General features: G+C 58.5%; 1 protein-coding gene across 1 annotated transcript; it reads left to right on the top strand.

The window, feature by feature from the left end:
- Nucleotides 1-115: 115 nt before the first annotated feature.
- Nucleotides 116-5669, top strand: LOC118178655. The gene is made up of 4 exons (XM_035347377.1): nucleotides 116-151; nucleotides 3032-3150; nucleotides 3656-3744; nucleotides 5124-5669. The coding sequence occupies exons 2-4, from the start codon at nucleotides 3099-3101 to the stop codon at nucleotides 5667-5669; spliced, it is 687 nt and encodes a 228-aa protein (XP_035203268.1). The 5' UTR covers nucleotides 116-151; nucleotides 3032-3098.
- The last annotated feature ends 8595 nt before the right edge of the window (nucleotides 5670-14264 follow it).

Consider the following 14264-nt stretch of genomic DNA (forward strand, 5'->3'; position numbering starts at 1 on the left):
CCCTTGTCCCCTGGACACCAGCAAAAAGCCAGCTGTGATGGGGGAAGCGATGGATGCCTGCGGTGACCTTGGGGAACAAGGCCCAGGAGAGCTGTGCCTGCTCAGAAATGGCTTCTGGGGAGATAGGACCGCAACCATGGAGCAGAGGAAGGTGAGGCAGCAGCTATCAGGGCCTGTCCCCATCAGCCTGGCAGCCAGGGCTCTGCCTTCCTCCCAGAGAAATGCCTGGACCTGGGGGTCTCGAGGCCTCACCATCAACCTGACCAGACTGTACAGCAGCACAGGCACTGCAGGGGATGAATGCCGTAGAGATGAACCCTGCACTTCTCTCTCTGCAACACTGCCTCAACCCGGGTTGTTCCTCAGTTCACCACCGTTTCAGATTTGCCATCCCTCGTTTGTATTACCTCACTAGAAGGCGGTGCTGGCGAGAGCTTTTGAAAAAGGGGATCTCATCTAAAATCCTTCTTCCTTGTGGCAAACCACTTTTCTTCCACCTCAGGTCCGTTGCATGATGCCTCTGTGGCATGGCTGTTGAAACCAGCTGGGAAAGTGGTACTTGGCGAGCATCAGATCGCCGTGATCTTCCTAACTGAATAAATCTGAGCAGGGAAAACTGTGAGAAATAAGCGGTGCTGAAGGCTGGGACAAATCCTCTGTGTCCACAGCAAAGGGGCTGTGGGGGCTGAGGAGCAGGCACTCGGGCTGCAGGCGCTGCGATGTCTGCAAACGGCTGCTGGGGAGTGTTAAAGAGGGGAGAGATACTGGGGGCAAGGGGGAAATCGGTGTGAAAGCACTAACTCTGCTATGGGAACGGCCAGTATGGGCACTGGGAAACAGTGGTGGCAAGCATTTAGGGGATCGTTTGACACGGGGTCTAAACCCCTGCTTCGTACAGCAGTGCTTTTAAGATGTAGAAGGAATGGGGAAGAAATTCCAAGCTGGCTTTGTGGCTGCAGATGGAGATGTGAAAATTTCCTGGCTTCCTGCAGCCCCTTCTGCTGGGGTAAGCACAAAGGTGCAGAACAACCTCACAAGGAGCCTCGTGGCGTTTCCAGGGAGTGATTTCACCGACTGGTTGATGCAGCCTAAACCTGGGCTGCTGCTGGCAAGGGGGCTGCAGCGAGCTGTGCCTTCCCAGCCCTCCTCTTGCCCCACGGGGAACAAGGGGCTGATGAGAGGGGGTGATTTTTGCAGCGAGGAGGGCTGCAAACTGTGCTTTGTGGGAACCCCGCTGGGCTGCCTGAGCCGGGCGATGGCAGAGGAAAGGGAACAGGAGGACACAGCTGGGGTGTGGGGGGGGAGAATCTCAGTTTCAACTGATCACGATGACACGGCAGTTTGAGATGAGTTCGGGGGGGAGAAACCCTTCTTGCAGCCTGAGCTTGTGGGCTAGCCGACGGGCAGCAGATCCACGGGTGAGCAGACGCTGGCAGAGCCAGCCAGGAGAAACTCTGAGCGTAGAAGCCAAACCAAACTCCACCCAGCGAGCTGCCCTGAGGGCCTCGCTGCACCCATGGAGAAAGCTTCGTGCCGGTGGCACTGCAGCTACAGCACGGCTCTGCCGAGCACAGGAACTTTGCAGAGACATCATGCCCCTGCCTGTGATCCCAGCCCTAGGAAAACTCTGAAGCCGTGCCTGAGTGCCCAGGGGAGAGCTGCGCTGTTGGGTTTGCTGCTGGTCCTGCTGCTGCCCTCGTTGTCGTGAACGTATCGCAGTGCGGTGCCAAACTCCTTTTAAAAGTCGTTTATGAAGTCATTTGCTCATCTGCTGCCTGAAGAAGTAGTGGTTTAGCCTCTTGTTGGCCGTGGTGTTGTGCCTTTAGCCCCCTCCCAGCTCCCTTAACGCTGCAACACCCCCGGGCTGGGCCAAGCCACGGCGGAGGTGGGCATGAAGCGGGAGGGAGTTGCTGTGGGTAGAAGAGAGGCTTCATTTTTGGGGGTCCCTCTGCTCCTCCACCCCCAGGCTGTGCATGTGTTGCCCCCCTCAGTGCCATCCTCCCCCCCCAGCTCGTTTCAGAGCCCAGCTCCGTGTTCCGGGGCCGTTTGGAGCCGTTGGATTTGAATCCCGATCCCAGCCGTTGTGCCACCGGCCGGCCCCGCTGCTCATACCAGCACCCATGGATGCCCCGCAGGCTGTGCCCAGCCGTCCCTCCCTGCTCCAGCTCCTCAGGGGGCTCTTTGGCTACCACCGAAGCGCTCTGGGGACACAGGGGCCCAGAGCAGAGCGCCAAGAGCCAGGCACCACCAGGGACCCCGGCGGCTCGCAGGGAGAGCGGGTCTCACCTGCCCACAGAGAGCCCAGGGTCCAGCAGCCCCCGTACTGGGAGCCCCTGGGGGATGCGGAGAGGGAGGGCACGGAGGTGCTGCTGGGGGAGCTGCGGGAGCTCAGCCTGGAGGGCTCCCTGGGGAGCAGCAGGAGGTGCCTGAGCGCCGGCACCAGCAATGCAGAGCTGGAGGTGGCCCAGAAGGATGCAGCCGGCGGGGTGGCCAAGGCAGAAGCTTTCGGGGACAAAGCTCTGGAGATGTAAGCATGGGTGAGGGGTGGCACGAGGCCACAGTCGCTTCAGTGCCGTGTCTTCGTGGATGCAGATGTCCGAAGGGATACGGTGAAGCCTCCTTGGCTGCATCAGCCTCGTCAGATCCCAAGCAGGCGATGCTTTGCAGAAAGCTGCTCAGTTGGATATTATAAAAAGCCAGTAGCCTTTATTATTATTATTTGCTACTTAGAACACCGAAATGAGCCCAGCACTCCCAGTAAGGCCCCAGTTGGCTTCCCGAACCCGTGTGGTGGTTCAGGGTGTCCTGTACCCCCAGGCAGGCTCCGTTCCCTGAGGCTCCCCCAGGTTGCTTCCTACAGACGGTGGCACCCATCAGGAACCTCTGCACCCATCGGGAGTCTCTGCGCTCCCGGACCTCTCCTGGCTGCTGGCAGGGTGCAGCCGGGTCCAACTGTGCTGCTAGAGGGCTCCGAAATGGCCATGCTGCTCCTGCCTTCGTTCAGTCATACCCAGTTCTGCTTTGCCCCCAGGGATGGGCTCCTCCAAGGTCTGGGTGCTGCTGATGAAGACGTTACGGGCTCTGCAAGCCCCAGGCTGATGTTTTCTGTGGGCTTTGATGCTGAATGGGACAAAGGGCAGCTGCTGAAAGGTGAGAGGGTGGCTTAGAGGGCAAGGAACCCCCTCCTTCCACACAAACCTGAGGGCTCTCAGCTGGCTGGTCTCAGGCTCTGGTAGCCCTTCTCCGGGTCTGTATGCTGCTTTTTGGGGTACGAGCCCAGGGGCCGGTGCTGCGGGCTGTCTGCTGGCTAAATGCTGGCATCGAAACCACGTGTTGGAGGCTGCCAACCAGGGGGATACCCCCAGGGAGCCGGACCACCAGGGGAGTACCCAAGGGCTTGAGCAGAGAGTGCTGAAAATCAACCAGGGGTGGGATGGGGATGGGGATGGGATGGGAGGGGGCCCCTCAGCCTGTTTTCCAGTGATTCCAGTGCCAGGCATGCCCAGCAGCAGGTCTATTTGCTTTCCTGGTACTGGCGGATCTGGGCCTGGCACAGAGTCCCCTTTGAAATGTCTGATTGCCGTGCCAGGGGCAGCATGGAAGGCAGGAGGCAGCTCTGGGGAGTCACTGCTTTCTCTGGCCTTGTCTTAAACAGCAGGTCGGGGTGCAGGCTCCTCCAAAGCAGAGCTCCCCCTGTGGAACAGGCTCATCGGCATGAACAGGCTGCAGCGGGCTTCGCATAAGGTTGGTGAGAGGACGCGGAGCGTGGGGTGAAGGTGGTGAGAAGGGTTTTTGGGCACGTCTAAGTGCCCTCAGACCTGAGCAGAGGTGTAGGGAGGGGTCAGCGTGGACAGTGCTGGCACTGCCCAAGCACCAATGCATCAGCTGTGGGCTCTCAGGGCTGTCTCTGAAGCTCTTCTGCACCCCCACGTCCTTTCCAGCTGAGCAAGGAAATGGTCTCAGGATGCTGCAGGGCTGTGATGGGTGTTGGGATATTTGCTGAAAAGAGATGGATGGGTGGGAAAAGGGGCTAGCAGCAAGATCCAGGCCTTTGGGACTCCCTTCCTGGTCACCTTACAGCCCCCACTGTGACCATGGTTATTTAATTGGGGCAAATTGTCACCCAGCAGCCCTGGAGCGAGCTGCGTGTGCAGAATGATCTTGCTGTCTGACAATCCCGTTGCAATAACTTATCTAACACATCGATCCCAAATAGAACAAGAGACGACCCTACAGACTCGGTCTTCATCTGAGACAGCGGTCTGGCTGGGGATGCTGGTGTTTTCCCCTAGTACCTGCAGAACAAAGTGAGGCCACGGGTGGAGGAGGGCGGGTGTCTCCAACCCAGACAACAAAACCAGGGCAGGTTTGCGGCAGAGGCACAAACCTGGAGCAGAGCCGAGCCCCCAGCTGCGGGGCCAGGGCTCGGAGAGGTGCCGACGCGGGATCTGGGGGAGCAGCAGGAAGGAGCTGGGGTGTTGGAGGGCTCGTGCTTTAATACAGCTTTGATAAACCTGCTCTGTCGGAGCGTGGCTGTGGGTGTGAACGGTGCAGCACGGAGACACCAGACAGATCAGGCCCCCTCTCTGCTGCTGGTGCAGCGCACTAAATCAGCGCAGAAAACGGTCGATGGTTTGTTCCAGGCAGCAGAGGGGGACTCCAGGGCAGTGTTTTAACAGCAGTCTTGGGGAACTGCCTGAACCCGTTAGAAAGTTTATTTTATTGCTATTTATTTTTAATAGATTTCCTTTTCCAGCCAGCGTAACCGTGCTGCAGATCCTGCCACTGCCTGGAGAAATAAAGGGGACGAGAGCTAAGTTAAGGGTTAGGGTAAGGGAGCCCGGAGCCAAACTCCTGCTGGATTTTGTCTCTTGTTCCCTGTGTGACCTGAGGCCAGCCTCTTCCCCTGCTTGCCTCAGTTTCCCATCCGTACCAGGAGAGATCCCCTCACCTGCGTGAAGCACTCCTGAGATGGATGGTTGGTAAATTGGCTCGGTGGTGGTGGGGAAACCTAGCATTTTTCATCACAAACAGCCGCTGGAAATGGCGTTACATCGGAATCAAGCTGGTGTGGAGGCATTTTATCAACCCTGATGGCCTTGATTTTCCTTTTTTCCCTGCAGCCTCACGCTTCGGGCAGTTTGCTGGGACTGGAGAGCGAAGAGGAGCCGCTTTTGGAAGCGGCTGACAGCAGCCCCGCGCCGCTGGAGCTGTGCGCAGAGCCCCGCGCCGCGCTCCCTGCCTACAGGTGGGCCCCGTCCTGCTGGGGGGCACCCCAATACCCTGTCCCCCCGCTGTCAGCCCGCGGAGCAGGGCGGCGGCATCCCCTCGCGGCACCAGGTGGCACTGTCAGCCTTCAAACCGTGCCGAGCCGGGCTAAGGCACCCGGGCTGCCGCGGACACGCGTGGGGCCACGCCGGGTGCCCGCTCCTGGCTGCGGGGAGCAGGGGACAGCAGGGAAGGGGCGCATCGAGGGGCACGGGTGGATGCACCTGGGCCACGCAGGCTTCATGGCATGCCTTGTGTGGCCGTGGAGGCAGGCTCATTTCCCCCCGAATTCTTGGCCGAAATGGGACTCGCACCCCGCTGCGGTCAGCCCGCTGCGCAGCACGGAGCACCCACGCCTCCATCCACCTCGGCACAGCCTGGTTGAACTGGCCAGGATGTGACTAAGGGCAAGTCACCGTGCTCCAGGCGAGCCTTTCCCAGCAGGGTGAGGAGGCAGGAGGATGCTGAGGCTGGAGGCGCGATGCTCCGGCTCCCCACAGCAGGCAGCTGCCACTCGGACCCCGTGGGTGTCTCTGTGTCAAGTCCGTCACAGCTGTGCTGTCTCTGGGCTCTGGACAAGGAAAATACGAGGCTCGAGGCAAGGCACTTCCCAGGCACACCAGATTTATCAAATTGATTAAAGAAAGCCCAACATCCAGGCCTTGTTCCTGCAGGTCTGTGCTGGTGTGACCCAGCAGTTGGTGCCTGCAGCTGATTCCTGCTGCGGGGACACGTTCAGAGCATTGGTCTAGTTTGCTGTCATACGCAGGGTGACTGCTTCCTTGTCATATTTCTTTCTTCATCCAAGGTTTTCTGAAGACAGACTGGGAGAAACCGTTGGCTGCTTTGGGAGAAGCCGGGTGGAGCTGGGAGCAAGCGGCACAGGAGCCCTTGGATAAGGGTGAGGTTGGTCAAGGGAAATATTCCCTCGGTGCGCCGTCGTGGGGCATCTCTCCTGTGCTTAAAATGCATGGTGTCAGCCCCACAACCCCGTGCTGGTAAAGCTGGGGGTTTCTGTGGAAACACCAGCACCTTTCAGCGAGGTCAGCCATCAGCTGAGCCTAGTTTTAAGGCTCTGCCTTTGAGCAGTGTGGCTCTGCACCTCCCTGCCTCAGTTTCCCCTTTCCTACAAGGCCACAACAGCTCCTGCCCGGTCCTGCAGGGCTCAGTGCCGTGTTCCCAAATGCCTCTGAAGACCGGCGCGCTCCTCCCGAAGGCTGGGACAGCCTCAGAGAGAGGAAAGAGCGGCTTCCTCCGCTCTGCCTGCAGGAAGAGCGCGTCTGCGAGGCGGGGAAGCGGGGTGCTGCGAGTCGGGGTGCGTGGGGTCCCTGCTCTGCCTCCCCTCCCCGCCCTCGTGCCAAACCCCGTTGAGTCGCCTTGCCTTCAGCAGCTGCGACGGGGGGATGGGGAACTCTTAAATATTGCTGGAAAAATGTGTGGAGGCGTTTTTTTTTGTCTCGCACCGTGCGGGCCAGGAGTTTTAGCGGGTTGTTTGCTCGGTTGTTTGTTTTTTCTCCTCCTTGCTTGGCTTTTTCTGCAGCCACCTCTCTCTGCAGTGTGTGGGCAGGCGCGGGGTTTCTAGCTTTTAGGGAGGCTCCCAGAGCTTAATGGGGACACTGGAGCGTCTCTGTCCTTCCTTGTGAGGGCACGGGGCTGATCCTTGAGCCCACAGCAGCTCCTTTCAGCTTCCAGGGGGGTCTCTGCCAGCAGATGCCCATTCACAAGCATGGTCCACGGGCAGATGAGGCAGGGACGTGCCTGAAGTCGGTTGGAGCATCCTGGCTGCCTGCTGTTGGTTGCAGCGTGCCGGCATGGGTCCAGCTATTGCCCTGAGTGATGCTGGAGGTGCAGAGCTGCTCGGGATCACCACCCTGAGGTGTACCCATCTCTCCTTCCCCAGATCCAGCACCGGGCAGGGATGTGGAGCAGCCCCTGGTGGAGCCGCCTGCACCACCAGCCCTCCTGGAGGAGACCCCAGCGCTTCCCCTCTGTCCCCCGAGGAGCCCCTTGCTTCAGATTCCTCCTCTTCTTCCCCCCTGTTTGTCTTTCGTGCACATGCCCCGTTTCCTTCCTGCTTTCTCCCATGCCCAGACTGGCACGGCCAGGTTTGGTTTGAAGTTTTTTTAGATTCAGTTTTAGTGTGAATAAATTGTTCTCGCTTCTCTCTCTGATTATTTACTTTCCCTTATTAAACAATTCTGTGTCAAATTACTTTTCCTACTTTCTTCTTTTCCTCCCGCCCTCCAGCTTTTTTGTGTGTGTCTGCCAGGTTATTCTGTGGCTTTCAAGGCTTTTATTTATTAATTTTTTAATTTGGGGGGTAAGACAAGGCAGGTCTGGCTCTGCCTCACCCACTGCAAAATGAGGGGTGAGATCCTTCGGCCTGTGCTTGTTCCCCTCTCTGGGGCTGAGAGGTAACGCCGACCTCGTACAGGGGTGCTGGTGAGGGGCTGGGGCTCCCTGTCCCCGTGCGGTGGAGAAATGCCACCCTGCTCCTTCATTTACCCTTTGGGTGCCTGGGATGAGCATCCCACCCCATCCATGTCCAGCCCTGCTTGCTCCGTGCCCACCCGTGCACGGTGCCGGTGCACACCGTGTCCTCGCTCTGTCCCTTCCCCTGTGGCCATCCCGAGACATTTGGCAGCACCGGGTGCTTGGACCTGACCTCGGCAGTGATTTCCAGCGGCTTGGTGATGACCGGGCTGCGCGAGCAGGGCTGGAGGAGTTGCTGGCAGCCCGGCTCCTGCTAATCTGGGAATTGTATGCCAGGAAGCACACACCCAGCCGACCTGCCCCAGACAAAGCCCGCCGTGTACGCGCCCGCTCTCCCCAGGCGTTCCTCTGCGCTGCTCAGGACTATTTCTGAGCGATTCCCAGCGGGAGGCCGTGCTGGCTCCTTCCCTGGACTTCCCCCGAGGGCTGGGCACCTGCTTTGGGTGCAGCCCCAGAGCTCGGCCCTCCTGCGAGCAGCCAGGGCTCTCCTGGCACGGCTCGAGATGCTCTCGCAGCCATCTCGCACTCCTGCCGGTCCCTGGAGCGCATCACAAAATGGGGCTGTGGCACCTAAACTCTCCTGGCTAGCCTGGGACATCCCATGAGAGATGAATTCCCTCTCTGATCATCTCTGGGGTTTTTACTCTGGATCCTAACAGTGGCAAATTAACCAGAGCCATCATTAATTTCTTACTAAATTGATTTGGCAGAGCTCTTGTGGCAATAGGTCGTTCCTACATTGCCTTTCTGGGTACCAAATCTCTGTCCTTGACACATCCTAGAAGCCTTGAGCTCCAAATAAACCTGACTTCTGTATAAAGCAGCCTGAGATTTCCCAGAGAAAAGCGCTATATAAAATGCTGGTATTATTAGCAGTCTCTCTCTGCCAGGTCATATGTCAGACACCAGCGCCCAGCTTGGAGGTGTTAGGAGGAAGGGTTTGCCTTGGCTGACTCACTTCAGAGCAGCTCGTTTCAGGGTTACGCACACCTCCCTGGGAAGCAGCTGGTGTCATCTGCCAAATTGGGTCTGGCAGAGATGTCAGAGTCATTTCCACAGCATCCGAGCATCCCTGGTCGGTGCAGCCCTTGTCCCTGCGCACGGGTGGGACGTGGAGCTGTCCTCGCTGAGCCGTCCTCGGGTTGTTCTGCTCTCCCCTTCGAGGGCAGAACTGGGCCCATCACCTTGACAAGAAGCTGCACGTTCACGTGATGCTCCCACATCCTGCTCGAGGTATTTTAAGAACGCTGTTTGCAAACACCGACGGGGTGCTAGGGCAAGCGAGGCTGCTCGCAACCTGTAAGGTAGAGAAGCTGCTGCAAACCTCGTCACTTTCCCAGGCACCGACAGCAGAGCCAACAGCAATGCCAGGGGGCTGGAACTGCTGCAGCTTGTCCGGCTGCAGAGACGGATGTGCTGGTGGGACTGCCCTGGCACCGGGAGCCTCAACCCAATTTCCTTCGGTGCAGCCGTGCTCCGAGACGCGAGGTCTCACTCTGCTTATTCTGGGTCTGCGAGAGCACCGCAAAGTCCCTGCTGTGCTCTCCTTTGCATGAGATGCTGCACCAAGACGGAGCAAAATAGATGGCCTGCGCCTGGAATAACTTTCAGTCTGAGATTTCCAGGCCTCACAAAGCTGTCGTAAAGTTGCACTACAAATGTGAGACACTCAGATATTCCAATGATATGAGCCAGCGTAATAGGATATTTTCAATGAAATATTCATCTGGATCCTCGGCCTCTGAAAGGGATAGAGCTCTGCTGGCTTCTGTGGACTCACACTAATTTATTTTTTATTACGACCCATTTGTACTGTGGTGGCAGCAAGGAGGTTCTAGGAGATCACCTCCAGCCTGAGATCCCGTTATTTCAGGTGCTCCAAAATCACAGAACAACTAGACAATCTGTGCCCCAAATTTGAAACCACCAAGGACGTAGCCTGGTATTTTTCAAAAACAAAGCTGCTCTAGCACACACAGCATTTCCTCTGTGCAGGGTGTCTGCATACACTTAGGCTCTTCCCTCGCAATTCAGCCCAGCCTCAAAAGTCCTCTCTCTGCTGATGGTATCACGGGGCTGTGAAAGAGATTGTCATTTCATCAACAAAGAAGGCTCAGAGTCCCGGACAAGACGGGAGAAATATTTGTGAAACAAAGAGTCCATTTTCAAGGAAATCATCTGTCTTGTGCAGCGAATGAGAGAAATGATTCAAGCTCCGAAGGCGAGCGGCTGAGGCAGCCTGTGGGCAGGAATTTCTCAGGCCACGGGCTGACCGGTTCCCCTGCCTCCTCCAGAACCCAGGACGGGACCCAGGGCTGCCTTTACACGCAGATGTAATTCCTGCTTTACACTCAGAGGTTTGAGTCCCTCTGCAGACGCAGAGCGTAGATGCACCTATTTCTGTCCGCACCCCTCCCAGGGGAACTCACTGGGCTTGTGCAATGGGGCACACGCACTGGGGTAACCCAGACACACGAAGCTGAGCCCCAGACATGCTCCTGGCTGGGATAAGGAGCAACAACCGACCCCATCAGATAAACCCCCAGGTTTTCCAGCACTCACGTCCTTCACAGGGCCGGGCGCTGGAAGTGGATTTGCGCTGCACAGCTGGGCTGGGCACGCTCCCTCCCAGCAGCATCGGAGCATTTTGCTCACCAGAGCCATGATTTTGATCAAAGGAAACGTTAGTCATTGGAGAGCTGAGCCTTTGGTGTTAAAATTAAACGCTAGACGGTAAACTGGCATCCATGATAAAGAAAACTCCGCTTTACCAGCAGGGACGTGCGTTGTGTCCCAGTTTAAAAATGCAACAAGGCAATTGTGTCCTGCCTCTGTGCGGGTTTTTCATTAGCTGCACAAAACCGGCGTTGCTCCTGGGACAGCCTGGGCAGATTTTTAATTCATCCACTCCCCGGTTGTGCCCCACGCCTTGAGCCGAGCCCCAGCCAGGGGGCTGATGCCTTCAGAAATCGGGGCCCAGCTGCTGCTCCGAATCAGGCAGGAAGGAGCAGCATCTGCTGCCGCATGTAAGAGAGCTTTGGGGTCTGTTGGTGGTGTATAAAACCCGATATAACATTACCTATAATTTTTAAAGCCAGCTCCAGTCCTGCAAATAAAATACCTCCAAGGTCCCTTTCTCTGTTCTTTAACAGCTATAAACTGTTGCCAACTATTCCTCTCCCCTCTTGGCTTGGTTTGTAGTACCGGCACAGCCTCCGGATCGATTTACACGTCCAGGCAGCAAACAGTCGCTCCCACCCTCTCCAGTCCCGTATCCCACGGCTCGGCGGCCGCAGGGTGACTCAGCAGCGCGGAGCACGGGCATGACTAACTCTTCCCTCCACAGCAAACAGGGATTTCGGGTCTTTGTTCAATGCATTCCTCTGTGCCGGTGGAAGCTGCCTAGGAACCACCCCGACCCAGCAGCGTGACTCAGCCCGAGGAGGCGCGCGGCGACGGCCGGGGTGTGAGGACGCCGGGGTCCTGTGGCACTGCGGCTGCACCAGGGCTGCCCTTGGCTGCAAGCTGGGCTGCAAGCAGGCAGAGCAGCAAGATCCCTCCCTGGTGCTCCTCAAGCACACCCAGCAACTTTTATTCTCACGAATGGATGTTCTTTTTTGGTGGCCTGTCCCTTGAAATAACATCTCAGGCTGCCAGCCTGGTTTGCTGGTAATCCTCCTGGTGCCATTTGGGCGGCTTCCTCCAAGTGGCTTTGGACCTGCTGGGAGGGTTTGCCCGCCACGAAACTGCGTAGGGTGATTGCTGCTGGGGTTTGTGTCCAGCTTCTCTTCACCCCCCCAGCACGATGAGGTGGTTTTGGGAGCGAGGACCTCATCCCTCACCCGAGACACCTGTGGAGACGTGTCCAAAGAGACATCGTTACTGCACACCTGATCTTCCTCCTCTCTCTATGCTGAGCAGGTTTTAAGCAGGAAAAAGCCAAAAACTTTGGTCCAGCAGCCCCCAGGAGTGGGGCAGTGAACCTAGCCCTGAGGGCTTTAACTGCAGGTGTGCCTTTAAAGGGAGGGAGCTGGAGGGGGGGGAGGTATTTTATATGGGGCTGGAGGGGCTGTAGCTCTGGGGCAGATGTGGTTTGTGGTGCCTGACTCTAAGCAAGGACACAGTGGGTCCTGAACTGTGAGTACCCACCCTGTGGGGTCTGACACTGCTCTTTCCTAAGCAGCTGGTGTGTTTGGGTTCTGCTGTGTTGGGACACATGCACGGGGTTGTGACTTTGGAAGGCTTCCCCTTGCCCCGTGTAGGGCTTTTGGGGCTCGTCTGAGAGAGGAGCCTCAGCTGCACCCATGGCAGCAGCTGGGCCCCTGAGCCTGCGTGCAAGGGGCTGATGGTCTGCGTGCTCTGCGAGCAGCAGCGTTCCTTGCTGCTGTTGCTCTCTGCTCCTACATTTGCATCCAGACCTTTCCCCGGTGCACCCGGGGACAGGTTTCTGCTGGAGCGAAAGCAAAAACGTGTTTTGCAGCCTGGGCTGGTAACTGCTGTGCTGGCTGCCTCTGGGGGTGCCTCGGTTCCCAGCCCCAGCAGCCGGTCACACCCCGTGCTCCTGCTGAGGGATTTCTGCTGCCCCGCGATGGGTTCGCTCTGGCAGATCGCAGTGCTCGGAGCACAGCAGAGCCCTGATGCACTCACCTCCCCACCAGTTCCCATAGTTGGGATCCCAATGCTGACCCTGCCCTAGAAAACACCCGTGTCCTCATGTCCCCCCAGCCCTGACACAGGGGCACAGGGTGGAAGGCGGATGGGATCCCCCTCCTGCAGCCACCTGCACCGCGGCATCGCCGAGCTCGCCCCAAGCATCTCCTTTGATCTGGGAGCTGCGCCACGGCCGCGCTCGCAGCGTTTCCTCTCATTAAGGCAGCCCATAAAACCCACCGTGAGCACGGCCTGCTGCGGGCAGGGCTGCCTGCACGCTCCGGTGCTCAGCTCCCGTGCTCAGCACGCCCTTGTCGGAGGGAAACGGCGTCTGCTTGTCACCCCCCCGTCCCTTGGGGACGTGACCGGTGTGACGGAGGAGAGGCGGTGGCTGGGCCTAGCCGGGGAGGCAGCTGGCCCTGGCCCCGAGCCACACGGTAACCCAGCCTCTCATTCAGCAGCAGAGCGCGTGGTTACCTCAGCGAAGGCTGTAATTAGGCTGCTTGGCACTAACTTGCCTCAAAAAAAGCCGGGGAGGAGGGTAGAACCTCACATCAGCCATTTTAGGAGAAACTTTACAGGGGGGGAAATGGAAGCCGGGGCAGGACAAGCCTGCTGTGGGAAGCTGGTTCCTCTGTGCTCTGTCCTTTCTCTCCACGATACCCGCTGCCCTTTGGACCAGACCCTCCCAGTACACCCCAGTTCAGCCCAGCAGAGCATCCCAGTCCCCAGCTTGGAGCTGGAGCCTGTCCCACCGCTGGCTGTGCGCGGAGGTGGGCACCGTGCCCGCCCTGAGCCGCGGCGGCAGCGCACTTCCCGGCTGCGCTGCGATAAGCCGCGCTGTTCATTCATCGCGGTGCGCTGACCGCAAGCCAGGCCAGAGGGCCTGCGTGGCCCACTTGGAGGCAGAGGAAATGCTGCTTGGAGTGGTAATCCATCTCCCGAAGAGCTATTGAAAGCAGAGGCTGTGCCGCGGGAGGCTCCGGGCTGGAGCAGAGCTTGCGGCAGAGCCCTCTGGGTTTCTTCAGGGGCTGGGATCAGCGAGTGTGGAGGGGCAGAAACGCGGCCAAGCTCGTGCGGTCAGGGCTTGATCTGCTTCCAGAAGGTCTTGGGGCTGCTCTTGAAAACTGCCTAGCAATGGGGGCTACACGAGGCTGTTGAGAAGAGCTTGGGGAAGTAACAGGGTTTTGCCCAGGGCGTGAATCTGAGCGTGCCCTCGGAGATGAGCCGGCAGAGCTGCGAGTGATGCTGTCACATGGGGGTGACTGTAGTGGGTGACGGAGTGGCCGATGTGGGGCAAAACCCCCTGTGCAACCGCTCAGAAGTTTGTGTGGAAGCCACAAAGAGGCAACGAGCCCGGGGCCGTGCCTGGGCAGCCCAGCGAGGGCGGCTGTGCAATGCCCCAGCTCTCGGGCAACGCGTGGGGACGGATGGGGAGCGGGGCTCATCCCTCGCCCACCCCATCCCTGCCACCGTCTGCCCTCGTGGCCTGCAGCAAGGGTACAGCTGGTAGCCCCAGACCCTGCTCCACCCCACAATTAACCTCTGTTTGCTTATTAGGGAAGTTACAGGCCTGTGCAAACACTTCCATTTGCTCTTGATAAAGCCAAAGGAGAAAAAATCGTGCCTGTGAGGTGCGGCCGGTCCCACCGGGCTGCATGCTGGGTCCGAGGGCCCTGTGGGGTCGGCTCGACCAAGGACCAAAGGTGCCCCTGGTCCCCGCTGTCACCTGGGTGCTGCCCTGGCCCCGCTGCTCCCCAGACGGCCGCGGCGTTTGTCCCGAAGTCGGCCCGGTGTCGCTAACGGCAACTGCTAATTGTTCTCTTGCTCTGTACTATATTTAATTCCCCACT

This window comes from Oxyura jamaicensis, chromosome 26 (assembly GCF_011077185.1).
Source record: "Oxyura jamaicensis isolate SHBP4307 breed ruddy duck chromosome 26, BPBGC_Ojam_1.0, whole genome shotgun sequence".
NCBI classification, from domain to species: domain Eukaryota; kingdom Metazoa; phylum Chordata; class Aves; order Anseriformes; family Anatidae; genus Oxyura; species Oxyura jamaicensis.

Bases quoted from the DNA above. Each gene is read 5' to 3' on its own strand.
- LOC118178655 (XM_035347377.1), top strand. From the start codon at position 3,099: ATGTTTTCTGTGGGCTTTGATGCTGAATGGGACAAAGGGCAGCTGCTG. The intron at 3,151-3,655 runs GTGAGAGGGTGG...TGTCTTAAACAG, and splicing joins CAAAGGGCAGCTGCTGAAAG to CAGGTCGGGGTGCAGGCTCC. The intron at 3,745-5,123 runs GTTGGTGAGAGG...TTTTCCCTGCAG, and splicing joins TGCAGCGGGCTTCGCATAAG to CCTCACGCTTCGGGCAGTTT.